Source organism: Geotrypetes seraphini, chromosome 7, assembly GCF_902459505.1.
Source record: "Geotrypetes seraphini chromosome 7, aGeoSer1.1, whole genome shotgun sequence".
Classification (NCBI taxonomy): domain Eukaryota; kingdom Metazoa; phylum Chordata; class Amphibia; order Gymnophiona; family Dermophiidae; genus Geotrypetes; species Geotrypetes seraphini.
Window position 1 is genome coordinate 47,787,662 of NC_047090.1, and position 26,843 is coordinate 47,814,504.

General features: G+C 46.3%; 2 protein-coding genes across 4 annotated transcripts in view; both read left to right on the forward strand.

The window, feature by feature from the left end:
- Nucleotides 1–7,611: 7,611 nt before the first annotated feature.
- Nucleotides 7,612–26,843, forward strand: part of IL17RA (interleukin 17 receptor A) — a 97,842-nt gene continuing 78,610 nt past the window's right edge. For 2 of the 3 annotated variants that reach the window (XM_033952142.1, XM_033952145.1), the window contains exons 1-3: nucleotides 7,612–7,901; nucleotides 22,642–22,666; nucleotides 24,716–24,862. In XM_033952142.1, the coding sequence (XP_033808033.1) occupies nucleotides 7,779–7,901; nucleotides 22,642–22,666; nucleotides 24,716–24,862 (295 nt within the window). In that variant the 5' untranslated portion in view covers nucleotides 7,612–7,778. Of the gene's footprint in view, nucleotides 7,902–19,122; nucleotides 19,207–22,641; nucleotides 22,667–24,715; nucleotides 24,863–26,843 lie in introns of all 3 variants that reach the window. The other variant, XM_033952146.1, reaches the window with a different exon arrangement.
- On the forward strand, nucleotides 7,996–17,425 carry LOC117363797. The gene is made up of 2 exons (XM_033952147.1): nucleotides 7,996–8,136; nucleotides 16,377–17,425. The coding sequence occupies exon 2, from the start codon at nucleotides 16,439–16,441 to the stop codon at nucleotides 17,144–17,146; it is 708 nt and encodes a 235-aa protein (XP_033808038.1). The 5' UTR covers nucleotides 7,996–8,136; nucleotides 16,377–16,438; the 3' UTR covers nucleotides 17,147–17,425.

Genomic DNA, 26,843 nt, shown 5'->3' on the forward strand with positions numbered 1-26,843 from the left:
AATTGCTCCTCTTTGATGTTTTGATAAAACTAAGCATTTATTTGTATATCATTTTTTAAATGATGCCTGCTTGGTGAGATAAAGGAGGAGACTGTAGAGATGTCTTTCTGATGTCAGAATATTAAAATAAAGATTTATCTGATATTATTTTTCTCCTTTAACCCAAATGTGGACAATCACAATTTCTGCAACTGGAAAATTTTATTTATTTATTATTATAGGTATTTATATACTGCCTATCAAGGTTATCTAAGCGGTTTACAATCAGGTACTCAAGCATTTTCCCTATCTGTCCTGGTGGGCTTACAATCTATCTAACATATCTGGAGTAATGGAGGATTGAGTGACTTGAACACAAAAACAACTGTGGAGAAGATGTCCAAGATGCAGGCTTTACTGAAGATACAATCTTAATCCACATGATAAAATGTCTAGGACCCAAAGAAAGGGAACTAAGGACCCAACACAGTCTGTGCTTAGACTACCCTGTCTTCCTTAGGGGTCCCTGAAAAGTCCTAGGGCAAAGAAACGTGGATCAAAGAATTTGAGTGACATTCCATTACACAGCCCCTTTGAGCAGGACTATATTTAGCCTTTGATCCACATTTCTTTGCCTTAGGACTTTTCAGGGACCCCTAAGGAAGACAGGGTAGTCTAAGCACAGACCGTGTTGGGTCCTTAGTTCCAATTCTTTGGGACCTAGACATTTTATCATGTGGATTAAAAGATTGTATCTTCAGTAAAGCCTGCATCTTGGACATCTTCTCCACAGTTGTTTTTGTTTTTGTCTGTTCCTTGGATCTGTGGAGTACCCAGGGTCAATTTTTGGTTTGCTTGGATTGAGTGACTTGCCCAAGGTCACAAGGAGCAGCTTGGGATTTGAACCCACCACCTCAGGGTGCTGAGGCTATAGCTCTAACCACTAGGCCACTCCTTCCTCCAAACATCCTCAGTTTCTCTTCCAGCTCTTCTGTTCTTCATTTTCTCATGGAGCTTTGTATGGATGCCATTTACTTGGTTAGTCCCATGACTCCAGCTGCTGTATTCTGCAGAGGGTCTGGGCTCATATCTCCTGCTCATCAAGACAGGTCAGATCAGTCCTGAGCAAACCCCTGAAGAGATGTTCTAAATAAGACCAAAGCAGGGAGGCAAGATCACCTACTAGTCACATGACACTCCCTGCCAGCCAAAGGGTGGCACTGTAAGAATGTCCGGGAAAAAGCATCTCACCACCCTGAGGCCTGTGAAGATTAACCCAGGCCATTTGGTTATGGAATCTGCAGTGTAGATTTTGAAATAAAAAAGGGTGAAAAAAAAACCCAGTTACCAGAACCTCTCCACACTATTCCCCTCTTTTACGAAACTGTGATAGCAGTTTCTAGTGCAGAGAGCCGTGCTGAATGGCCCGTGCTGCTCCCGACGCTCACAGGAACTCTATGAGTGTCAGGAGCAGCGTGGGCCATTCAGCGTGGCTCCCCGCGCAAGAAACTGCTATTACAGTTTCGTCAAAGGAGGCCTTTGTTCATATACACACAGGGCTCCTTTTACGAAGGCGCTTTAGGGCCTTAACGAGCGGAATAGCGTGCTCTAAAATGCCGCACACGCTAGCCACTACCGCCTCCTCTTGAGCAGGTGGTAGATTTTCGGCTAGCGCACCTTCGTAAAAGGAGCCCACAGTTTTGCAACTTATTCTGTAAAGAAAGCAAATGAATTTCAATTAATTTATGTTTATACTAATGTTTAAGCCCATTACATTTGTTACAGTAATGGGTGCTAGAATAGCCCCACTATACCCTGACCCCACCCGTGCCCCATCTCTACAATGCCCAGTCCCTGCCTCCCACTGATCCCAGTTCCAGCATCTCACCTTTCACCATTTCCTTAGTCCTCTGTACCCTTTTGGCCCTCATCGATCCTGTACTGCATTTATCACCCTTTCAGTCCCAGCTCCAGTCCTATCTATCCTTCCTTCCATTGCCTCCAAGGCCATTTTTCCTGTCCCTATATTTCACCCCCACCCAGCTTCTCTTCCTTTTTTACCAATTTCTCTGTCGCCTCTCCCATGCCCCTTCCAACGGTAATGCAACTGTCCCCCTCTCCATTCCAACATGTGCCACTTTAACCCTCTTCACCCAACCGCACCCCAACACCAGAGCCTGCACCAATTGAAACCCCACCCCCCAATGGTATCCTCAGACCACTCTCTGTAGCACCATGACATGACATGAACCCGCTTCTTACTGAAAACTGAGTGAAGCTGTACACAGGAAAACCCAGTTGGGGTCAGGAGTATAAGGAGGGCTGCCAGCAAGTAAGTAACAGCATTGACTCTTGCAGGTAGGGGTGGGGATGGAGGAGATTTGGCTATGATATGGATTAGATTCCATATGGACAGGTGTGGGAAGGGGTGGGTGAAATCTCTTTCCTCCTTCAACTCTCAATTTCCAAATTGTATCTGATTGAATTAAGCCTAAGCTAGAGTGAAGGTAGCCAGGTGAGTCAAGGAGCTGTGCAGGAGAGGTTTGAAATTGCCACCTGCATGAGTCATTGAATTCCTGACAGCTACTCAAGAAGTCTGATCAAAAGAAGTGCAAAATCGAAAAACCCTTGCACATTATCGATTTACAGGAAGCTATGGGACTAATCCAGGAAGCGTTTCTTTCTTATAGAGGAGAAATTGCATTTTCCAAAACTTTCACTGGCTACAAACCATCAGGGAGGTGAAGCACAGACAGCCTTGGTAGAATACCATCCCGCACTCCCTCAGTCTTACCTTTTTACCTTTCTTTGCCTCATTTTCCATATTTGCTACCACAGGCCCTGGGGACATCACTGCGAATAAGAAGGGGGACACTTTTTTCCCCTTTACAAAGTCCTCCACACTGAGAATATGCTACACCCACTATAATGCGGCAGCCAGACTGGAGGAGCAGAAACTCTCTCTCCCCTCCCTCCCCCACCCGCTCTGCACGCACGTCCCCTACAGCCCATACCACATCAACCCCAGCGGCCTACAGCCGCCGCGGCCTGCAGCTGCCGCAGTCGACATCGTCGCTCTCCATCAGCGATCCCGCCATCTTGTTAAAGAGTGTCGAGTGGTGACGGAGGTAACGGAGAACAGGTTCAGGGCTTCCAGGGGGGAGGGAAGAGGGGAGGAGTGAGCCTGGCTGAGACTGGCAGGAAGAGGAAGGATAGGCAGGTGAGGCTATCAGGCAAGGGAGAGAGGGGATGCCAGGTGTGAGGCTGGGCAGTCAATGGAGATGGGGGGGGGGGGTCATGGTTGAGATTGGCAGGCAATGGGAGGAGAAAACAGCCACCACGGCCGACATCCACCTTGGGGGAAAGAGAGACAGAGATTCGTGCGCATGCGCACTCCTACCTGCGGTGCCCTACAGCATATGGAAAACGGAACATGCAGATGGGAGTGCGCATGCACAAGTAGGCTTTTATTATATTAGATTTGGCCATCAGTTTTAGTAATGTCCATATTTAAGTTATTTATTTAATTTGTTTTCTTCTTTTTTTTTTAATGTATTTTTATTGAAAGTGAAAAAAGGTCACAACCAGGCAGAATACAAACTCAACAGCAGAAATGCGAAAAAGCCCAGATACAATAGGGCTACTTTCTTCAATGGGCCTGTAGTTTCCTTGGTACCCTGGGGGTAGGAGGGACAGGGGGGGAGTTCTGGCGTGTCTGGGGGGTATGTGAGTTCTGTTGATTGGAGAGGCTGAGGGAGTGTGTTTGGGTGGCGAGTGATGTGGATGGTTGTTTCTTGGGGACACTTATTTCAAAATGGTGGAAGGCCACTGTACTTGCTGTTTTAATATTTTGCACTTGCCTGCCTGTTTGGATTCCTCTTGCCGAACAGTTTCCTGCTCTTTTTTCTGTTCTTTTGTACCTACGGGATTCTGGTTGGGTTTGGTTGGGGGGATTGTTCATCTTGTTGCCTATTTCTTGTATCTGAGCTTTCTATCCCCTTCTTCCCAACTAGCTCAGAACAGGTTACAGGTTAACATACATAACATGCAGGTAACAGGTTACAATTTGCCAGTTACAGTACCAGTTTTTTCAATACAAGTGTTTATCCTAACTTGACACATACCAGGGATCTAATACCAATATACATTGCTTTGTAATCCATCGGTTGTGGGCAGGGGAGTTAGATGAAGAGGTATGTTTTTATTGCTTTCCTAAAGTTCAGGAGTTCATCAAGGGATTTGATCTACGGGGGCAGTTGATTCCAGAGGTGTAGGAACTTCATCTGGTGGTTTGCAGTTGAAGAGCACGACAAAGGGGCGTTTTAAGGCGTATTTCATCCTGGGAGCAGAGGGACCTGTTCAGCATGTACACAGGAAGCATGGTCATCATGTATTCCGGCACGGAAGTATTTTTAGAAGTCTTATTGCTGCAGTACTCCAGGTGAGGGTGCACCATGGCCCGGTACAGTGGCATGATAACCTTCTCTGATCTGTTCGTGATCCCCTTCTTTATCATGCCCAACATTCTGTTTGCCCTTTTTGCCGCCGCCGCACATTATGTGGACGGCTTCATCAACTTGTCGATCAGAACTCCCAAGTCCCTTTCCTGGGAGGTCTCTCCAAGTACCGCTCCAGACATCCTGTATTCATGCATGAGATTTTTGTTACCGACATGCATCACTTTACACTTATCCACGTTGAACCTCATCTGCCATGTCGATGCCCATTCCTTGAGCCTAATTATGTCACGTTGCAGATCTTCGCAATCCCCCCTGCATCTTCACTACTCTGAATAACTTCGTATCGTCTGCAAATTTAATCACCTCACTCGTCGTACCTATGTCCAGATCATTTATAAAGATGTTAAAGAGCATGGGTCCAAGCACCGAGCTCTGTGGCACCCCACTGGTGACGCTCTTCCTGTCCGAGTATTGTCCATTTACCCCCACTCTCTGTTTCCTATGCTCCAGCCAGTTTTTAATCCACATATTTCACCCTGGATTCCATGGTTCGCAATTTTCTGAAGTAGTCGTTGATGCGGAACCTTGTCAAACGCCTTCTGAAAATCCAGATATACAATGTTGACCGGATCGCCCTTGTCTATCTATCTGTTTACTCCCTCAAAGATGTGCAGCAAGTTCGTCAAACACGATCTGCCTTTGCTAAAACCATGCTGACTGGTCCTCATCAGCCTGTGTCCATCAAGGTGATCAATGATGCTGTCCTTTATCAGTGACTTTACCATCTTTCCCGGTACCGAGGTCAGACTCACAGATCTGTAGTTTCCCAGATCTCCCCTCAAACCTTTCTTGAAGATCGGTGTAACATTCGCCACCTTCCAGTCTTCCGGAATCTTTCCCGATTTGATCGACAGATTGGCTATTAGTTGAAGCAGTTCAGCTATGGTTCCTTTCAGTTCCTTGTTGACCCTCGGATGGATGCCATCTGGTCCAGGGGATTTATCGCTCTTATGCCTATCAATCTGCCTACGCACCTCCTCTAGACTGACTGTCAATCCTGTCAGCTTTCCGTCTTCGTTTCCAGCATATAGCCTGCAGCTCTTCTTTCTTTGGTGTACCAGGGCAAAAATATACCTTGGGAGCTATTGAATTAGTCCAAACAATATGGGATATCAATAGTCACACTTAACAGAAAAAAAAACTATAAATAAATAAACCTATTGCATACCAGCAATCATTTTGTGGATGAAGAAAAGGATCTGAGAAACCAATACAGCTATTAAATTCAACTTATGTCTAAGATTCACCCGTTCCAGTCTCTCTCATTAATCCTAAAATCCGCCTTTCGCATTATCTGAAATGGTATACGAAACACTTAGGCCCTGATTCTGTATAGGACGCCCGGGAGAGGTGTCCTATACAGAATCGGGCTTACACTAACCCCGATTCTGTAACCGGCGTCCATGTTACAGACGCCTGTTAGAGAATCCGGTTAATGAGTAGACGTGGCCGCTACACTTATCGCGGCAAGGGATAAGTATAGCAGCCGGCTGTCCAATCGCCGGCAGGAGGGTGCCGAACCGCTCCTGCCGGAACCCCCCCAAACTCGTAATCGCTGGCAGGAGGGTGCCCAATTCCTCCTGCCGGAACACCCCACCAAACTCGTAATCGCCGGCAGGAGGGTGCCCAACTCCTCCTGTCGGAACCCCGGAACCCCCTCCCCAAACTCGTAATCGCATGCAGGAGGGTGCCCAACTCCTCCTGCCGGAAAGCCAGACCCCCCATGCTAATGACCTTCCCCCAACTAACCTTTAAATGTTGGTCGGCTGGACAGGTCTTGCTGCCATCCAGCCGACAGGCCTGCCTCGTAGAAATGAGGCGAGCCCGCCCCTTCCCCGCTAAGTCTAAAGCCTGATTGGCCCATGCTCTAGAAGCCTGGACCAATCAGGACTTAGGCATACGGGTCCGCCCATCCCCACTAATCCTAAGGCCTGATTGGCCAAGGCTTCTAGAGCCTGGGCCAATCAGGCCTTAGAGTTAGCGGGGAAGGGGCGGGCCTGTCTCATTTCGACGAGGCGGGCCTGTCGGCTGGGTGGCAGCAAGACCCGTCCAGCCGACCAACATTTAAAGGTTAGTTGGGTGAGGGAGGTTAGTTTGGGGGGAGGTCGTTAGCATGGTGGTCCGGAGGGGGTCCGGCTTTCCGGCAGGAGAAGTTGGGCACCCTCCTGCCGGCGATTATGAGTTGGGGGTGGGGGGGTGTTCTGGCAGGAGCGGTTAGGCACCCTCCTGCCGGTGATCGGACAGGCAGCCGTGACCGCTATACTTATTGCGGCAGTGAGATCTCTTGCCGCGATAAGTATAGCGGCCGCGTCTACTTACAATGTAGACCAGCATTTTGCTGGCCTACATTTTAAGCGTCTCTTCCTCTACTAGGGAGACGCGTAGGGCCGCCTAGGTTCGCCTAAGGCCCTTAGGCGAGCTTAGGCGTCTTGCGGGCCTCCCTAGGCTCCTGGAGGCGCCTTCAATATAGGCGGCCTGCCTAGGGAGCATTTTTTTTTTAAAAACGTGCATCCCATTGGTTGATTAGACAGCTGTAGGACGCCTACAGCTGCCTTAAATCGGGACGGCACTTTTCAGAATCAGGACCTTAATGCAGAACACTACTGTAACTTGCTGTGCTTCTTTAATGCTCGCGACACCCCAAACCAACGGCAGCTCCGTGCTGGATAGCCCTAAGTCTCCGTTCCTATTTCCTTCTAATCTGCATACCCCGCCCCGAGTCCCTGCAATTCCCATGGCAACTTCGAGCCCCTCCTCCGTCTACCTGCCAAGCCGCGAACGTCTGCCTACCTGCTTTCTCATTTGAATGCCCCGCCCCCTCTTTTGTTCGCAGCCCTGGGATTGCTTCTTAATGCGCGCGACACCCCAATCCAACGGCTGCACCGTGCTGGATAGCCCTAAGTCTCCGTTCCTATTTCCTTCTAATTTGCATACCCCACTCTGAGTCCCTGTAATTCCCATGGCAACTTCGAGCCCCTCCTCCGGCTACCTTCCAAGCCGCGGACGTCTGCCTACCTGCTTTCTCATTTGAATGCCCCGCCCCCTTTTCCGTTCGCAGCCCTGGGGTTGCTTCTTTTCCAGTCCCCGGCTCCGCCCCCCTTGCTTTGATTTGCATAGTTGCTCCCCGGGTGCGGAAGGAGGAAGTAGGTAGAGTGTGGGGGCTTTCCCGCGGGAAATCGGGACAGCTGCGATTCCCCGCTTTTGCAACGTGGGCAATCGGGCCGGAATTGGGCGAGAAGCGAATCCGATCTTGCCTCGGTGAAAGATCCAAGCTTGGGCATGCGCCGGGCGGTGGCCCCTGCGTTCGTCCTGGGTAGTCTCCTCTTGCTTGTGGGATCTCGGGGCCCGGGGACCTCGGCTTTGCGCCTTCTCCACTCGCCTCCCTTTAATTGCTCCCAGAAGGTAAGTCTCCGTCGGTCGTGACGCGTTGTCTATGTCTGTTGTCTTCCCTTTGCCCTTTGATAAAAGAGGAACTGGTCCAAAGGAGAGCAAACAGTATTTACTGGGTTTGCAGAACTATTGCTATGTTTGCTTTTGAGCTATTGCGGAATCATTGGACCTTCCATGCAATAAAATGGAAACTAAAATGTGAGAATTACAATTACAGCTTTATGAAAGGATGCACACACATCACAAGGTAAAAAGCACATAATTGGGTCTTTTTAACCTTTTAATTATTATATTACTTTAATCCTGGTTTCTTTTTAAATCTTATGACATGTATGTACTTCGTTGATTGTTCAGTTTCTTACGGTGTAAACCGCCTAGAACTCTTGGGTAATGACGGTAAAAGCTGTACATTCATATGGAAGATCTTTATTCTGATCCTGCAAATATCACGGCCATCTCCTAATCTTAGGGCTCCTTTTACGAAGACGCAGTAGCGGCTTTAATGCGCGCGATGTTTAATCACGCGTTAACTCTCGCGCTAGCCCAAAAACTACCGCCTGCTCAAGAGGAGGCGGTAGTGGCTTGCGTGGCCGGTGGATTAGCGCGTGGTATTGCGCGTTAAACTGCTAACGTGCCTTCGTAAAAGGAGCCCGTAGTTTACACAGAGTGAAAATCTCATCGCCTCTTGGTTTCAGCAGGAATGGCTTTGTTTATCCCGTACAGCTGATGGCTGTACCCCAAATTGCGATGGTCAGTCGCATAAAAACGTTATCCTCTAAAATGATTCAACTTTGCCTTTACCCTAAAAAGAAAAAAAAAATCATGGCTGTGTATGACACAACTGGCCTTATTTCATAAGAACTTTCCTGTAAGTACAGAAAGGGGGAAATCCTAGTGAATATACCGGTAGTAACTTAGTAACATAATAGCATGATAAATGACAGATAAATAACATAGTAAATGACAAGCAGAGTCTGCCCATCTGTTCCCTCTCTTTAAATTACTGATTTAATTTAAATTGTCCTTTTTTTCTACATATTTCTGGCCCACAAAGCCAGAGCGCTACCCGCTTCAGTAGGTTCCATCTATTGAAATCTTTGTCAAAGCTCACTCCAGCCCATCTAAAACTATCCAAGCCCTCCCCCAACCAAATAGCCATATACAGGACACAGACCATGCAAGTCTGCCTAGTACTGGCCTTAGTTCTTCAATACATGACATTATTTTCTGATTAGAGTTCCTCTGTGTTTATCCCAAGCTTCTTTTTTTTAAATTCTGTCATTTTCCTCTCCACTACTTCCCTCAGGAGTGCATTCCAGGACCTAACCCATTCTGTGTGCTCAGACAGGTGGTTACTGGTTAGGGTTCTACTTGCCAGTCCCTGCAGATTCCCTCCCCCCTTTATTTTGTTGTTTTTGGAGTTGTAAGGACTGCTCCATCCTCCCCCTTTAAAGTTTTAGTTATACTGGGTGTAATAAACCATAACAGTTCACCCCTCTCCCCATGCCTTTTTTTAAGTGTCAAAGTACACCACAATATCCCACAGACACTTATAGCAAAAGCTGTTAAATTTGAAAATTTCAAGCTGGCTCTTTACCAAAGTGTTAGTGCTTATAGATCAGCTTATTACAAGAAATGACCAGTGGTTATTTTTTTAAAAAACCCAATTGGTTCATTTATTGTTCTAATCATTGCTCATTCTTTATATTTTTCTTTGTGTGTTAAGTGACTCATTAAATCATAAAAGAAAAAAGCAGCGTTCCCGCTAAGCTGCGCTGGGGTGCGCTGGCGCTCAAAATATTACCTCGCAGCGCACAAGTTTCTCGTCACAGCGCACACAGTGTAGAGCACAGTTCTTCAACCGCCGGTCCGCAAACAAAATCTTGCCGGTCCGCGAAGGATTCGGTCCCCGCCGCAACGAAAGGCCGGCGTCAGCTGACTTGCAACTTCCTGTTGTAGTCGCTGTGCCGGGACTCCTGCCTTCGCCGGGACTCCTGCCTTCCACCGCGTTTGCCTCCTGCCTTGTCTCCGCACCTCCAGACCAGCAGCGGCAGCTGTGTATGCTTTTAACTTCGGCACAGAGCTGCCCCTAATCAATAGTTTAGCGCGGTTTCATAAGGCAGCCTCGGGGCCTTTGCTAGGCCGGCCCACATCGCATCATCGAAGCGGGCCGGCTATCAAAGGCCCCGAGGCTGCCTCATGAAACCGCGCTAAACTATTGATTAGGGGCAGCTCTGTGCCGAAGTTAAAAGCATACAGAGCTGCCGCTGCTGGTCTGAACTCTTGGGCCGCTGAAGGAGGGCAAAAAGCAGCTGTCCTGGAGGTTTCCCTTCCTCTCGCCTTTACAGGTTCCTTTTTTCCACCTTTTTTTTTTTCCTTCAAACGGCAACGGGCCCCAGCATCGACATCAATCAAGTAAGTTCCACTGTCAATCAAGCGGTTCTGCTCGGCCAAAGCTTCCCCTGTGACATGAGCCACCCTCAGGGGAAAGAAAGTGACCCACAAAGGTGAGGGGAAGGGGGGCAGATGATGGAAGTTGGGGGGGGGGGAGAGAGAGAGAGAGAGAGAAGGGGCAGATGATGGAATGGAGGAGATGAGAGAGAGAGAGAAGGGGACAGATGATGGAAGTGAGAAGAAGGGAGAGAGAGCAGAAGGCAGATGGATGTCAGTTGAGAAGGTAGAGCAGATGCTGAATGGAAGTGGGGAAAGAACACATACTGGATGGAAGGAGGAGATAAATAAAGGGGGAAGAAAATAGTAAGATAATGGAGGGGTGAGGGAAAGGGGTGACAAGCTGTGTGTAGACACAGTGAAAAGAGGGAAACGGGACTAAATAGTAAGAAAGAATTTAATTTAGATGGAGGCAGAAAATAGAGAAGGAAGACCAGAGAAGAAAAGGGAAGAGAGAGCAGAGAATGATCAGATCTGAGTGGAGGAAATGAGAAGAGAGATATGCTAAAAACCACAGGGGGGAGGGAAGGATAGAGATGCCAGACCATGAGGGGAACAGAAGGAAGATGATGGATGCTAGACCAAATTGGGGGGGGGGGGGGGGGCAGGAGGAGAGATGGCAGGGAAAGACAGACAGTGAATGGAAGGGGCAGATGCTGGACTGAAGAGACAGAGAAGGTTATCATGCTGCTGTACCGGGCCATGGTACGCCCTCGCCTGGAGTACTGCGTCCAGCACTGGTACTTTAAGAAGGACACGGTACTACTCGAAAGGATCCAGAGAAGAGCAACTAAAATGGTTAAGGGGCTGGAGGAGTTGCCGTACAGCGAAAGATTAGAGAAACTGGGCCTCTTCTCCCTTGAGCAGAGGAGATTGAGAGGGGACATGATAGAAACATTCAAGGTACTGAAGGGAATAGACTTAGTAGCTAAGGCAGGGAGAACGAGAGGGCACTCTCTAAAGTTGAAAGGGGATAGATTCCATACAAACGTAAGGAAGTTCTGTGGTAGAAAGCAACATATTTATTTGGCTCATAACTTGCTGGCGCCCGATATTTTTAGCTCACAGTGAAAAAAGTTTGCTCACAACACCCGCCCGCTTAGAGTAAATTATTGTTTAATGTAATAATTGTAGTTATTAGAACGTCCTATGCAGTATTTATGATTTACCAATTGTATTGCACTATCAAAGTTTGAAAATCAATAAAGATTTAAACAAACAAACAAAAAAATTAGATGCTGCACTTATCTCAAAAGTTATCAACCCTGGCCTCGACACTGGTTGTCTTTTGCAATGCTGCTTCAGGAAGCCAAGCAATGTACAAACGTCCCCGACCCCCAAATCAAAAATTATGAAGTATTCCTCTTCACCTGAACATCTTTTAAAATGTGAAGTTGAACACCTTTTGCAGGGCTTGAGGGTCAGTGGCTGTGCCTATTCGTACTCTGATCCTTCTTTCTCTCTCTCCTTAAAGAATGACACGGGGACGGTTTCCAGCAGTTAACCACGGGGACAGGGACAAATTCTGTCCCCATGTCATTGTCTACTTGCAACTAGTGCTGCCTGATTCAGGGAAAAAATTTCAATTCGATTCAGCCTATTGAATTTATTTTTTTAATTCAATTTTCCTGCCCAATTGGGTGTTTTTTTGTTGTTGTTTTTTTTCAAATGTCCTGGCGGGTTTATTTTGTAGTCCCTTCACCCACCCCACCCCCTTTGCCCTCTCCTACCCACGCTAGCACTGTGGTGTAGTGTTGCCCAATTCAGGAAAAAAAAATTCAATTCAGCCTATTGAATCGATTCGATTTTCCTGCCCAATTGGGTGGGTTTTTTTTAACATCCTGGTGAGTTTATTTTATAACTTAAACAAATATCACCCAAAGTGGTTCGAGTTTATTTTATAGCTTCTTCATCTCCTTTGCCCTCTCCTACCCACACAAAAAAGACTTTTCCTCTCTCTGTTAAATCCTAGCTCACGTTTGCAGTCTAACACCAGCTCTGGCAGGATACACAGTTCAAATCTGACATATTGTAATCAAAAAACAGAAAATAAAATTATTTTTTTCTACCTTTTGTTGTCTGGTCATTATTCAACCTATATATATATTGTCTGCTCTCAAATGTCAGCGCACGTTTGTCTCGTGCTTTTGTCCCATCACTGTATATTAGCACTGTATATTAGCCAGATTGGTAGGCTATTAATAGAGGCATCATTTCTCTCCTCCATCCCTTCCCCTTGTGATATAGATTATTTCTTTCCTGCAGCAACTGACATTGCTGTCCTCCCCCCTCCCCTCCCACCTGAAAACGAGATCTCTCTTCTTACCTCATCCTGAGGTTATGATAACTGGGCTGGTGCAGGGAATGTAGCACCATAACCTCAAGATGAGATAAGGAGAGCGAGACGATCATCTTGGAGGATGGAAGAGAGTAAAGCCAAAGGGGGAATCTTGATTTGATTTTAAAACTAAATTTTCCAGAATTTTGGGGTCCTGAAGCAGGGGTGAAAGATTATTAGAGAAAATCCTCCTTTGGCAGTTGTATCTGGCCCTGAATTAGTCCTTTTGTGCTAGTCTTGTCCAGTATAAATTTAGCATTATTGTACGCCACCTTGCTGTTTGCTTTTTGAAAGGTGGCTAATAACGTCAAACATTAATAAAAACTTGGTTTTGCATTAGTGCTGTATGTAACTAGGTTTCCTTCAATTGCTGTGAGTGTTTTTTTAATTAACAGGACACAACTAGAGAAAAGAAATGTCTTGACGTTGCAATAGGCAGGAAATGATACACAAATAATCGGTTGTCATCTGGGTATCTTTCTAGGCCATCTGTATATTTCATGTGAATTCTGCTTCCTCCTCCCCCTGCTGTAGACAGGGGAATAGACAAAGGCTGCCATTTCATTGTGCTGACACTAGTTCCATTCCGGAGTTGTTGCTCCGAAAGATACAAGGAGAGTTGACCCCTAGATATGATGGACCCGTGATGGTTCCCCCAACATTGTCCTCTCAGATCCTCAGCCTGGTGCAAGGATTGATTGATATGTTTATGTTTGAGAGAAGGGTAGAGGGTGGGGTAAGCAGGACTTAGATAACCTAGATATAGCCTGTACCTACCTTTATTTTACCTAGTGAGTAATAAGGTACCCAGATATCAACCAAAACCAGGTGAAAGGATATTGGGCCAGTTTTGGCCTCTACGATACACTTTGCCTGAATTTTAATTAAAAAAAAAAAAAATGCTGACCACTTCAACAGTCAAAAAATTTTGGTTTTGGGGGTTTTTTTCCAGAAAATTTTAAAAACACAGTAACTTGTATATTATTCATATTTGCCCAAACAATCTACCATAATAAAACTCTAAGCGCGCATGCGCACTCTTACCTGCGTGATCCGTGGCCAGCAGGAGTGCGCATGCGCGCTTACAACTGCCCGGAGGGAAGGGGGGGGAGGCAAAAAGCTCAGCAGCAGAGACACCATCACCTCTTTATTTACAGCTCCGAGCCGCTGAAGACTCTCCCCAAAGCCCTGGTGGTGGGTCGGCCCCTGCCCCCGCGCAGGACTGGTGAAATGAAGACAGACAGACAGTGTCCAAGGAGAGAGAGACAAAGAAAAAAAGAAAGACAAACAGAAAGCAGCCAAGCAGAAGAGATAGACAAAGAAAAAAAGACAGACAGCGACCAAGGAGAGAGAGAAAGAAAGAAAGAATGACAGACATACACATCTATTCTAGCACCCATTAATGTAACGGGCTAAAAGACTAGTTCATAGATAATTGTTTAGAACACAAGAATGACTTTTGATTGAAACATAGAAACATGATGGCAGATAAAGGGCAAATAGCCTGTTCAGACTGCCCATATGCAGCACCCACTATCTCTTCCTCTCCCTAAGAGATCCCTCGTGCCTGTCTCATGCATTCTTGAATTCAAACACAGTGTTTATTGCCTCCACCTCTACAAGGAGACTATTCCACACATCTACCACCCTTTCTGTAAAAAAAGTATTTCTTTAGGTTACTCCTGAGCAGTGGCTTAGTAAGGATGAGGAGCACCCGGGGCAGTGGTACCCCCACCCAAATACCTTCCCCCATACATTTTTGGCTCTCTCTCTGAAGTCACTTCCTAAGTGCTGGTCCCAGAAGTGACATCAGAGAGCGCACCCAAAAGCTACGGGGAAGGCAAGGGGTGCGTGAAGCAAGGACAGGAACGAGTCAGCAGGCAGGCAAACGGGTGGGCGGAGAGGAGGAGGAGGGGTGCCGCCGTGCCCTTAGGAAGACCATGCCCTGGGCAGATTTAAAAAACCCGCACCCCGTTACTACGCCGCTGCTCCTCAGCCTATTGCCTCTTAATTTCATCCCATGCGCTCTCACTCTGGAGTTTCCTTTCAATTGTAAGAAACTCGCCATATATGTATTTATCCCAGGACAAGCAGGCAGCATATTCTCACACTAGCTTTATAGCCCGTTACATTAACGGGTGCTAGAATATATGTGTGTGTCTGTCTTTATTTCTTTTTCTCTCTGTCTCCTTAGCCGCTTTTTCCTGTCCATTTTCCCTTCTTTTTACCTCCCCTGTGTCCACCACCACCCCTTCACTGCTACCCTTGTAGCAGCATTTTCCCCCACCCCCTTCCCTACTCTTACCATGATGTGGCTTGCTCTTTTTGGCCCCTCCGCCTTCCATTCCCATGGTCTAGCCTGCTCCAAGGGCCTCCCCCCCTTCCCTTATTGTGTTCCCTGCAGGCAGGCCCAGCTTCTCCCTGCACGTTACCTTTTTTTCATTCTGTTGCCCTCCCTCGCGTGGCTGCCTGCCTGGTCCCATTGAGCGGCGAGCGGCTGAAGTTTTTTTTTTTTTTTGGCGCTTCCCTGCCCTGTGTTTGTTTTGGTGTTTGTCTGTTTGGCTGATGTATGTGGAATTTTTTTTTTCTGTGTCTCTCTCTCCTTTTAATTTTTTATTTCTTTCAATCTTTCTCTATTGCTCCTTGTCTTTAAGGGTTTTTTTTTCCTGTGTGTGTCTCTCTCTGTTTGTATAAGGAGGTGTCATATGTCACCTATTTTTTTTTTTTTTGTAATAACTGAAGTTTCACAGAGTAAGTTTTTGTTTTGGGTTTTTTTTAATGTATATTACCAGCATTCCCTCCCTCTCCATTTCCCTCCTCCCACACTACTTTCCTGTGCAGCAGCAGCATTTCCCCTACCCCCCCACCTTTCCCTTCCCGCGGTCTGGTTGGCTCCCTTAGTCCCTTTCCGCCCCCCCCCCACCCTTCCCTTCCCGCGGTCCCGACAAACCTGCTACACCAGTAGCGTCTGCAGCACTGTACACACGCTACTTCGGGGCCTTCTACTGCCCTGATTTGCTCTGCTTCTGTGCCAGAATAAATCAGGGCAGTAGAAGGCCCCAAAGTAGTGTGTGTACAGTGCTGCTGGAGTCGGGACCGCGGGAGGGTTTCTAGAGAGTAGCTGAACAGGTCACCGGCAGTCAATGAAGGGGTGCTGTCCTCGGGGGCAGAGCCACAGCAGGAGTTTGAATTTACAGTTTGCGTTCGGGCGGCCGTCCTCGCGCTCCGTCCACCGTGCGCATGGGCTGCCTCTGCCCTCGGGTGCGCTCGGCGGCGATGCTTGTGGCAGCCGTTGTGAAGGGGCGGCGTGGTGCGGTCTGTATTGTGAGGTGGAGAGCAGGGAAGGGCGCGCATGCGCACTTGTCTTGCCACATCCCGACAGAAAAGGGATCAGGGAACATGCGAGGCAAGTGCGCATGCGCGGCTAGCATTTTATTATTTAAGATGTGGGTGACGTCATCCATGGAGCCCAGATGCAGACAGGCTCACAAGCAGACTTGCTTATAAAACTTTAAGAAAGTTTGAAACTGCTGCACCGCGCATGTGCGAGTGCCTTCCCGCCCGAGGTAGGGCGCACGTCTCCTCAGCCTCTCCTCAGTTTTCCACGGAGCCGACAAGCCACTCGTTTCAATGCTCTGCGCTAGACTTAGTTCTACTCGTGCCTTTTCTCACCACGGCTCATGTATTTTTCTTTACAGGGTCGCTGTGTTTGCCTTATTCTGTTCCTGCTGTGCCAGCGAGACTGGAATCTCGATATCAAATGGTTCACTATACAGGATTTGATAAGTCTCAACTATCCCATCAATCTCTTCTTGGTGGGTCTTCCTTGAAAACAACCAATCTGGCAGTCCCACCTGGCCGACAGGGAAGGGCTATGGATAAATTTGGCCGATGCCTGTATCAAAGTTCTACGATGACAAATAGAATTTTAAGCTACAACTTTGTCTTTACATCATATCTCAAATATTGGGTCAATGCTATGCAAACTTTTTTCAAGTACCTTCTAGAGCATCTTCTGACAGAGTTCCAGCATATGCATTCCACTCTGGCACAACCTCGCATACATATGGCCCAGGCTGCATATGATGCTTTTGAGATATCCTCCAGGGCCACTGCTTTATCGGTGGCGATACGCCATCTCGCCTGGCTCCATCCCATGGATATGGACCCAAATCTACAAGATCAACTGGCCAACATCCCATGTCAAGGCAGTGAGTTATTTGATGACTCCATTGAGGCAATTACAAAGTGCTTGTCTGAGTATGAGAAGTCATCAAACCCGAACCCTTCCACAGATAAGGGTTATACACCTTCTCCATCTTCTCAAAGGCGTTTTCCTCAGAAGGCAGTACCTGATTCAAGGCCGCCTCTTAAGAAACAGCAGCTTCAACAGCAGCAGCGTAAATCTCAGACTCCTGCTGCATCTAAGCTTTCTCAGTCTTTTTACCCAACTCAACAGAGAGCATAACCTTATTCGTTCTACCTCTCTCATCTATTTTTCCCATAGGGGGGGGGTCGTTTCCATTTTTTTCTACCATGGATGAGACCTCACTATCATCGGGGAAGGATTTTCTCTGCACTTCCTTCCGATTACAGAAGAGTATCCTTTCAATCTTTCCAGGCTTTGACACGCAGATCCTGATTGGTGAGGCCCACCTTTAGTACAGGAAGAGGCGGTCGGAGCATACCGCGAGTGATTTCCTTCACTCACCGGTGCTCCGGCTGCCCTCTCCTGTCTCCCCTGATAAAAACCGTATTTGCGATTTTTCAACATTCGTGGAGATTCCTGGAACGGAACCCCCATGAATATCGGGGGAGTACTGTACAGTAAAAAGAACTGGACAATCAGCGAAATACAATAATACAGTAAAAAAATACAAACATTTGTAAAATTGAATTTCAATAATAAAACTTTCATTAAGTAATAAACTTATCGAACAAAGTGGTCTTAATTAATTTCCAATAACATAGCTTGCTGAATCCATTTACCTAACCAAGATTGTTGCCTACCAGCTTGAAATGCTAGGGTCCTATCTAAGAAGGTCTTATGTATACATACACCCATTAATTTTTGGATAAGCAAATAAGTAGTAGTTTCTACACTTCTCCCTCCATATTCGCGGTTTCAGCATTCACGGTTTTGATTATTCACGATTTATAGCTTGCTGGCTCCTCCCCCCAAAATTACATCAGCTTGCATAGAGAAATTGCTGATTCCAAGTGTTTACGAAGAAAATCGCCGATTCCCAGCACTTTCTTCACCGTGTTTTGCCTCTCCTTCAGGAACAGACCAGGTCTCCCACCATGTTATTTGCGGTTTCACCATATTCACGATGGTTTTTAATACAAAACAGCGAATAACATATGAAAAAGTTATTTGGGGATTTTCCGTATTTGCGGTTCTGTTAATCCCCTATCACAGCGAATACGGAGGGAGAAGTGTAGTTTCTCTTGAGGTCTATGCAACACAAAATGAGGAAAAAAGGTAAGCTGTCTTTTCAGTAATAATCTCCAAATTCTAGGGAGATTAAAAAAATAACCCACTACTGGAAAATGTTACCATTCTTGAAATACTCTTCCTCTAGTCTAGAATGTGTGTGGGAGGATGCCTTACTGTTAATGTTGTTTTCACAGAGAATAGAAGGGCAGGACCTAAATCTGCATTTGGGAAACTGTTCCTGCTCATTTTTCCTGTAAACGTCGTAACCGAATAGTAAGACATCTACCACAAATAAGATTTTCTCAAACTACTAACACAGAGGACTCGTGAGGGATCGCTTTCCTCCCAAGTGTTATTTATGTAACACATGAGCCCTTGTGTGCTGGAGCAAGCACCTGGCATTAGAGAATTTTTAATGCTAATGCTTTAGCTCAGTGGTTCTTAAACCGAAGGACCCCCCAATCATTCGGTGTTTCAAGATATCCCTAATGAATATGCACGAGGCAGATTTGCATATAATAGAAGTAACAGGCATGCAAATCTGCCTCGTGCATATTCATTAGGGATATCTTGAAAACCTGACTGGCTGGGGGTCCCCCAGGACAGGTTTAAGAACCACTGGTTTAGTTCATAGAAGCTACAAGTAAAATTACTTTAAAGGAGAGAAAATATTTATCCAGTTTTGGAATTCTCATCTAGTGATATTTCAGAAAATATATCGAGCACTGTTTGTTTGGATTTCTTTATCTATTTTGGGTTTAGCTCGCACCTTTTTCACTAGCAGTGTGAGGTGGAGTTACATTCAGGTACGCTAGATATTTCCCCTTCCCAAGAGGGCTTACAGTTCAACTTTGCACCTGTTTCCATAACAGAAAGAGGCAGCAGGGTATAGCTAACCTAGATATAACTTGTACCTACCCACACTTAGTGAGTAATAAGGCACCCAGACATCAGTTATGTTTTCGGAAACTGCAGAAAATAATGTGCATATCTTTCTCACACAGATCTTCATTCATAACCCATTTTCAACTGAAGAGTCACCAGGGAATGTCCCAAATTATAGTTCAGATACCCAGTGGTAGACCATTGTGAGTTATCATACTTTGTGCAAGAAGTGTTATTTATTTCTGAATGCCTTCACTTGTCTTCCTCAAGGCCTCCCAAATCTAGCTTTGAAATCCCGCAGGTTATCCGTAGCCTAAGAAAAAAGCAACAAACTGTGTGTAATTATTTCTAGAACTGACCTATATGAAATAGTGTGATAAGCTTCCCTACACATAACATCATTACTCATATTCTCCTGTGGACTGGAGCAATATTATACAATTGAGCAAACTGCCTATCCATTTGCTTCATTTCACAGGACTTATGAGTAAGAAAACTCATGTAAAGTTGGAAAATATTTAATTGGGTTTCAAATGCCGCAGCATAGAACCCAAACCCACCTTATTTTTCCACAGTCAGAGCATATGAAAGGTGGAGGGGAGCAGACAGTAATAGGAACTCTCGGGGGGGGAGGGTATTTGATCTCTTCATACTTCCAATTTTCCACAAACCAAATAAAAGTTGCCAGTAAAAGCCTACTGCTTTTTTTAGTGTGACTCTATGGGCCCTCTCCTCCTCGGAATCTGGAGGGGGAGCCTCCTAGCCTTTCAGCACTGCTCCATCTATTGCTTCCCTCCGTTTCTGGATGTAGAGCAGGGGTGGAGGGGACTTCAGCTAGTTTATCATGATACGTCCATGGTTCAGCTCCATCTCTGGAATTAGAGTGAGGCGCCTACTGCCTATTCAGGGCAGCCCCATCTCTGGGTGCAGAATAAGGCATCTTTGGCCTTCTTGACATGGCTTCCTCACTAAAAGGAGAGCGCAGCTTCAGCTGCATGTGTGCTTCAGCTCCATTGCTAGATGGAGAGCGTAGCTCCGTCGACAGGTATGCCACGACTCCATTGCTGGCTGTAGAGCTCAGCTCAGGCGGCATGTGGGCTATGGCTCCATCGCTAGCTGTAGAGCGCAGCTCCAACTGCAGGTGTGCCTGCTGGATGTACAGCGCAGCTCCGGTGTGCCACAGATCTATTATGGGATGTGGAGAGCTACATGTGTGCCATTGCTCTATCACTGGATGTGGAACGCAGTGGCTGTACATGTGCTTTGACCCCCCACTGCTGGATGGAGAGCGCAGCTCCGGCAGCCTGGCAGAATCTGTGCCACAGCTTCATCTGCCAGGTTGACATCGGCTACTGGTTTTTTGACACTGCCCCATATGTGCATGTAGAGCATGGCTTTGGCTGCCTGTCTGGCACTGCTCCATACATACACCACTCGGGATTTTGAATTGTTACCACGGTACCTGTCAGAGGTAATCACATACCAGACTTCACTCTTAAAGTTACTTTCTGCTGATAACAGTGATTTGGCGATGCCATCTAGAAAGGAGTTGCGGTACATTGGTTTGTTGCCTTTTGTCTGGCTTTACTGAGGAAGGAGGTTGCCAGGGGGGTGGGGGGTGAGAAAACATTGGATGACGAGTTTTGTATTATGTTGACTGCTGTTATTTCGCTGTTTTCTGTGCTGTCATCAATAAAAAATTGTTTCCACTAGAAAGGAGTTGTGGTAGCAAACCATGAGGACTGCAACATTTTCATGTGCAGGCCCAGCAGAGTGGAATAAACTCCTGAGTTACATACGTTTTATGCCACATCGTCTGTTTTGTCAGATGACATATGGGTGCTAAGAGAGAAGGCAATACAGTGTTCGCCCGGTTGTTTGCTGTCGGCAGTTTGCGGTTCTGGTCATTCACAGTATTTTTGGACCGTGAACCACCAACAAGGAGAGCGCAGCGGGAGAGGCAGGAGAGAGCAGCCGGAGTGCCGCGAGTGCAAGAAATCACTCACGGTACGCTCTGACCGCCTCTTCCTGCACTAAGTCGGGCCTTATCCAATCAGGAGCTGCTTTGACACGCAGCTTCTGATTGGATAAAGCCCGACTTCGTGCAGGAAGAGGCGGTCGGAGCGTACCGTGAGTGATTTCCTGCACTCGCGGTGCTCCGGCTGCTCTCCTGCTGCCCTCTTCAGGCTCCCCCATGAAAAACCGTATTTGCGGTTTTTCAAGATTCACGGGGTTTCCTGGAACGGAACCTCCGCGAATCTCGGGGGAGAACTGTATAGTGTTACAACTTGAATATTTAAATGATACAAAGAGATAGGGGTGGCTATTTGTGGTATGTGAGCGAGTATTGTATGTGAGGGTGAGGTGAATTGTTTTTGATGCGTATTTTATGTAGGACGAGGCAAGTAAGGCATGTTCATGCTCGCATGTATGTGTTTGCAATGTGTGTTTTTTTTACTATGTATGTTTTTGGAACTCGCTTTTTAGAAAGCGGGATATAAATAAAAACCATAAACCATTTGCAAAAAAAGTCTTTTTCTGTATCAAAATAAATATGAGACTGAGCTCATAAGTGATGCTGAGGTCCAGAACCCCCCTGAAGCAGCAATGTAAGGACGGTGAAACGCTGGCCACTGTTGGGGGGGGGGGGACCATATGGAAGCCGACTAAACATCTATCTAAGGGCTCCTTTTACAAAGCCTTGGTAGCAGTGGTAAATGCGCTGAAGCTACCACGCTTTGAATATTTTGTAAAGTTCTGTGCACTTTCACAATTGCTTTCATAAATACCCCAAAACTAAGGTGAGCCTAAAAATCTTTTTTAAAAACATATGTATTCCCTATTTCAGAAGAGGATAGAAACATAGAAATAGACGGCAGATAAGGGACACAGCCCATCTAGTCTGCCCACCCCAATGACCCTCCCCTACCTTTCTCTGTGAATAGATCCCACGTGTCTATCCCATTTGGCCTTAAAATCAGGCACGCTGCTGGCCTCAATAACCTGAAGTGGAAGACTATTCCAGCGATCAACCACCCTTTCAGTGAAAAAGAATTTCCTGGTGTCCCCGTGCAGTTTCCAAAAAGATCAATTGTCAGGATTTCTACCTGCTAGGCAGATCATCTAGGTTTCTGAAGAGTGTCCCAATAAATACCAGGCTCTTTGGCAGCTTCAAGAAAAGATAAGTGTTTGTCAAATGACTAGCATAAACATTTATGGCCATATCTGGGAAAAGATGGCTAAGGGGAGGGGATTTATGAAAGGACGTTAAGTGCTTTAGCATGCGCTAACAACGCCTAGTGTATTTTAAGGGCATTTTTAGCGGTTAGCGTGGTTTAACGTGTGCTTAATGCCCTTTAATGACTCCACCCCCGTAAATAACAGTACCAAAATGTTAAGAATGGGTGTTCAAACTTCTGCAACTTTAATTTTTTTGTCACATAAACGGATGGGATTTGCAGTTCTGTTGGAACAAACAATTTATAATACAAAATTCACTAAAACCTCATTTTTTGTTTCTGGTGATTTTAGTCACCTTTTCACATTGCCCTGCTCATATTGCAGATGATTCTAAAATGAATTTCTTGTTTACTATCATACACTAAATAACTTTTTTCTCTCTCTTTTTTTTTTTACAGGGTTTAATTTGTCATGTAAGAAACAGTAAGTTTGGGGGTTATCTTCTGTTTTATTGCACTTTTTGAGGATGATATTAAAAGCAATTTAACCAGCCAGAATGGTTCCTGGCCTGTTAAATTGCTTGTGCAGGACTATCTACTGAAATCCAGTGGCACTTAACTGGTTAGTGCTACTGAATATCACCACAGACCACTAAACTGAAAGATGGCTATTTTGTGGGCGGTCTGGGGACAAAGTTCAGTCGTATGTGGTTACTGTATTTTTCGCTCCCTAAGACACACCTGACCATAAGATGCACCCACCTGTAGTGGAGGAAAAAACAAGAAAAAAAATTCTGAACCAAATGGTGTGCCCTGTCCTTTATCGTCGTCCCCCCCTCTGGTAGGCTGGGATAGGGTACAGGGCATGTCTAATAGTAGGCACATGTAGTGGCAGCCAGCCAGTCCCAAGCCAGCCATCCAGCCAGCCCCAAGCCAGCCAGCCAGTCCTAAGCCAGCCAGTCAGCTCCAAGGCAATCAGCCAACCCACCCAAGCCAGCAAGCCAGCCCCAAGGCAAAGAAAGGCACCTCCCCCCAATACCTTTTTTTTCCCATCCCGGCAGTCCAGCGCGCTTTCTGCACTCCTTCCTCAGTTCCCCTGCTCTCTTCCAGCAGCGGCACTGTCACAGCAGTGCACGAGGAAGGCGCGTGCTTTTTGCATGTCTGCTTGGTCCCTTGCTGCACTCCGAATGGCTGCCTGTCAGTTCTCACGAAGGCTAATCCAAGTCACAAGTACCTGGCAAAAACCCAAATAATAACATCATTCCATGCCACTGATCCAGGGCAAGCAATGGCTTCGCCCATATCTGTCTCAACAGCAGACTTTGGACTTTTCCTCTAGGAACTTGTCCAAACCTTTTTTAAAACCTGTTACATTAACCGCTCTTACCACATCCTCTGGCAATGCATTTCAGAGCCTAACTATTCTCTGAGTGAAAAAATATTTCCTCCTATTGGTTTTAAAAGTATTACTCTGTAACTTCATCGAATGTCCCCTAGTCTTTGTAAATCTTGATGTAGTAAAAAAATCAATCCACTTGTACCTGTTCTACACCACTGGGGATTTTGTAGACTTCAAACATATCTCCCCTCAGCTATCTCTTTTTCAAGCTGAAGAGCCCTAACCTCTTTAGTCTTTCCTCATACAAGAGGAGTTCCTTCCCCTTTATCATCTTGGTCACTCTTCTTTTTTGAGATAAGGAGACCAGATCTGAATGTAATACTCAAGGTGAGGTTGCACCAATGAGTGGCAGAGGCATTATAACATTCTTAGCCTTTTCTAATAATTCCTAGCATCTTGTTTGCTTTCTTAGCCGCTGCCACACATTGGGTGGAAGATTTCAGTGTATTGTCCACGATGGCCCCCAGAGCTTTTTATTGAACGCTGACCCCCAAGGTGGACCCTAGCATCCAGTAACTATGATTTGGGTTATATATGTGCTGTGACATGACCACCTAGTGTCAGTCCAGCCCAAGCATAGCAAAAGGTAATACAGTCCATGAGCCTTGTAGAGATAATTCTCTTGGTAACAGGGAGTCCAAGTCTGTTTGGTTTCGAGAATGACACGGGTTTTCCCCTTTCTGTTCCAGCAGGCTCGCAATCTGACTATAGTACTTGGGGCAATGGAGGGTTAATAGACTTGCTCAGGGTCACAGTGTTGGAATTGAACCTGCGACTTCAGGGTGTTGAGGTAGCAGCTCTAACCACTAGGCCACTCCTCCACGCCATACTAGTTAAATGCATAACTGCCAATGAAAGCCAATTAGCACCAATTAACTATGATTATAGCTGATTATTGGTAGTGACACACTTTTTATATGTACAAGTGTGCATATAAGCACAAAAATGTATGTACAAGACTAGAATCAAGGGATAAGAGATACGTAGGATAAGAAAATATTCTAGAGTCTCCAGTACAGTGTGTGGCTCCCTAGTGATACAGATTTTAATTGGGGATATGCTATACCAGAGACTTGTGTTCATGAATTTGCTGGAATTATGTAAAGTAACCAGCCCTTTTGTTGTGGTTAACAGGTAGTTGTATAGATGAGAGTTGGATCCGACCCTTGACCTTTACACCCTCGGCGCCAAGTTCCATAAATGTCAGTGTTGGCTTTATCCATGATGAAGGAGGCCATTTGGTCCCTGTGCTAGAGGTTAATTGGACAGTGGCCACGGATGGTAAGTCAGCATGTCATGTAAATTCAGAAATGAATTTTAGTTGAGTGGGCTTGGAATTGGGGCAGCATAGAGAACCTGCTTTGAAATTTCGCAGTGTCATGATATTCAGGATACTTGAGGTGCCATGTACCTTTGTTCAAGCTTTTTACCTCCTTAATTTGTTCCTCCTTCCAGTTTTCTCATTATCTAAGCATCACAATAACAGTTCTTCAACCAACAGACATGGCTGTCATGCAGAGCAGGAAGGAGCTCTAGAACAGCCCTTTCGCTGATCTGTAAAGGTGGATTTTTAAGTGTAGGATTAGGCATCCTTCCACTTGTGGTTAAAAGTAGTAGAAAACAGGTCTAACAGTAAATAGTGCCTGGCCAGTAGTGCTGCCCGATTCATGATTCGAATCGGTACACCGATTCACTTCGGGTGAATCGATTCGAATCGATTTAAAACAAAAAAAATCGACTTCCTGATTCGGCTTACCCTCCCCCCTTGCCCCCTAAAGCAGGAGAAGCAGCGCTGCTCTTGCTGGCCGGCCGCTGCTGCTCCTGCTTTAGAGGGCGAGGGGGGAGGGTCAGTCGGGAAGTGCTGCTGTCCGGTTCTCCCCCCCGGCCTTCCGCTCTCCCCCTTGGCCTCCCCACACCGTTTACCTTTGAGGAGCAGCCTGCAGACAAGATTGCGGTGCTAGTAATCTTTGCACTGCTTCAGAGCTGTTTCTTCCGCCGTGATCCTGCCTCTGATGTCAGAGAAGGGGAGGGACCGCGGCATAGAAAACAGCTCCTAAGCAGTGCAAAGATCGCTAACACCGTAATCTTGTCTGCAGGCTGCTCCTATAAGGTAAACGGTGCGTGGAGGCCAGGGGGTAAGCCAAACACCAGTGGGAGGCCATGGGGAACACGCAGGCCTTCCAGGGGTGGTGAGCAGTTTTTCGTGGTGGGGGGTTAGGCAGGTAGGCCTTTGGGGGGGAGACAGGCCTTCAAGGGGGGGACAGGCCTTCAAGGGGGAAATAGGCCTTCAGGGATGGTGGCACAGGCCTTCAGGGGGGACAGACCTTCAGTGGAGGGGGGCCCTTGTGTGGCAGTACTCAGAGGGAGGGAAGGGGGGTTCAAAGAGACATGCATATGCCGGACTTTGGGGGGGGGGAAGAAATAATGGGTCTAAAAATAGAGGCGAGGGAAAGAGATGATGGACAATAGTATTTAGGGAGGGAAGGAACAGAAAGGGAGAGAAGTTGGACACAAGGGATGGTGTGGAGGGGAGATAGATATACTGGATAGGAGGATAGTTGGGAAGAGAAAGGGAAAGATGGTGGACCCTGGGGGTGGTGGGGAAGTTATCAGAAGACAACCAGAGCCTGAGACTGACATGATTTGAAAAATGACTAGACAACAGAAGGTAGGAAAAATAAATTTATTTTCTGTTTTGTGATTACAATATGTCAGATTTGAAATGTGTATCCTTCCAGAGCTGCTGTTAGACTGCGAACGTGAGCTAGGATTTAACAGAGAGAGGAAAGTCCTTTTTGTTTCTTTATTTTGCTTACACCATAGCACCAGTGTGGTTAGAAGAAGGCAAAGGGGGTGAAGAGGCTATAAAATAAACCCACCAGGATGTTTGAAAAAAAACACCCAATTGGACAGGAAAATCGAATTGAATCGAAAAACCAATTCAATAGGCTGAATCGAATTGAATCACAATTTTTTTTTCCTGAATCAGGCAGCACTACTGGCCAGTCCTGAGTTAAGCTTGCCATTGCATTTGATTGCCACAAGGACCAACCTACAACAATGAACAACGCTATATCATTTGGGAAATTTTGGGCAGTTCCCATTGGAGTAGAAGTACTATTTGGCCAAATGGAAATGTTTTCAAAAAAGAGCATAAACCGTTACCCTATACAGAAGGTCATTTTTATTAGAGGATACCTAGCCTGTGAAGGCACATTAGTGCATATGTTGCACCTATTTTAAGAAGGCAATATATGTGCAT

Bases quoted from the DNA above. Each gene is read 5' to 3' on its own strand.
- LOC117363797 (XM_033952147.1), top strand. From the start codon at position 16,439: ATGGTTCACTATACAGGATTTGATAAGTCTCAACTATCCCATCAATCT.